The sequence below is a fragment of the Galeopterus variegatus genome, unplaced genomic scaffold (genome assembly GCF_000696425.1).
Source record: "Galeopterus variegatus unplaced genomic scaffold, G_variegatus-3.0.2 Scaffold1058, whole genome shotgun sequence".
Taxonomy (NCBI): Eukaryota; Metazoa; Chordata; class Mammalia; order Dermoptera; family Cynocephalidae; genus Galeopterus; species Galeopterus variegatus.
In genome coordinates this window covers 463,367-464,252 of record NW_007727169.1, presented here as the reverse complement: position 1 = coordinate 464,252, position 886 = coordinate 463,367, and the positions used below count along the sequence as shown (strand labels likewise).

The window sequence follows — 886 nt, the reverse complement described above, 5'->3', positions numbered from 1 at the left end:
AAATTAATTGACCTACCTATTTAATAAATTCCTGTCATCACTGCAAGTTAATGCTTCCAGTAGTATTTTCTTCTCAGAAACTGCTGTGGTGGAATGGAATTTCATCCATATGAATTCCCAGACATCCTCATCAAGTAGTGACACTCCTGTACAGTAGACGATGTCTCTAACATTTAGTGGTATTCTAAAGAAGCAACCCATGGCGGTTTTCTGTTAATTAAAAGCTTCATAGTATTGTAAATAAAAATAGATGTTGCTTTACTACAGTCAGGTTTGAAAAAGATTTTGTTAATGAGATTTTACCTGAAAGGGAATGATACTATACAGTAATAATGTTCAGAAATACTGATGACTGAATGAAGAAAATGATGTCTTTTATTCAAAGGTAGTTTTGAATACAGTTTTTGTTTCCACTCCTGAAACTACATTTAAATAATAAGAGTAACATAAAGGCTTCAAATACCAATAAAAACAAGGCACTTTACATTTTCACCAATATTGATATACTTACTATCCAAAGATTTTGATCTAATAATTGGTAGACCCAAGAATGACAAGAAAGCCCTGGCTGAAAAGATTAACTTGGATAAAACAGACACATTTTCTTCTAATTCTTAAATAACTTTTTCTAAAAGTAATTTTCTCAAGCAGCTCTCCAAATTCTGGAACCTAGAAGATTATAAATATAGGTGATAAACAGATAACAAAACATAAGTTGTAAATTATGAGAAAGTAGAAAATTCTATTTCATATGTTTACTAAAATGACTATTGAAAATATACCACAATTTGACTTTGACTCCAAAATATAATATTTCATTGCGAGACTGTTAGTGAATTTAATTAGGCTTGGCTATTCATAAGTTGTAAATTTTCATGTCTACTTT

At 29.9% G+C, this 886-nt stretch overlaps 1 protein-coding gene across 1 annotated transcript in view; it reads right to left on the bottom strand.

Annotated features, from left to right (window-relative positions):
- Positions 1 to 3: 3 nt before the first annotated feature.
- Positions 4 to 886, bottom strand: part of TRHDE (thyrotropin-releasing hormone degrading enzyme) — a 374,981-nt gene continuing 374,098 nt past the window's right edge. Inside the window, 1 exon segment of the mRNA XM_008574522.1 lies at positions 4 to 184. Within this exon segment, the coding sequence (XP_008572744.1) occupies positions 4 to 184 (181 nt within the window).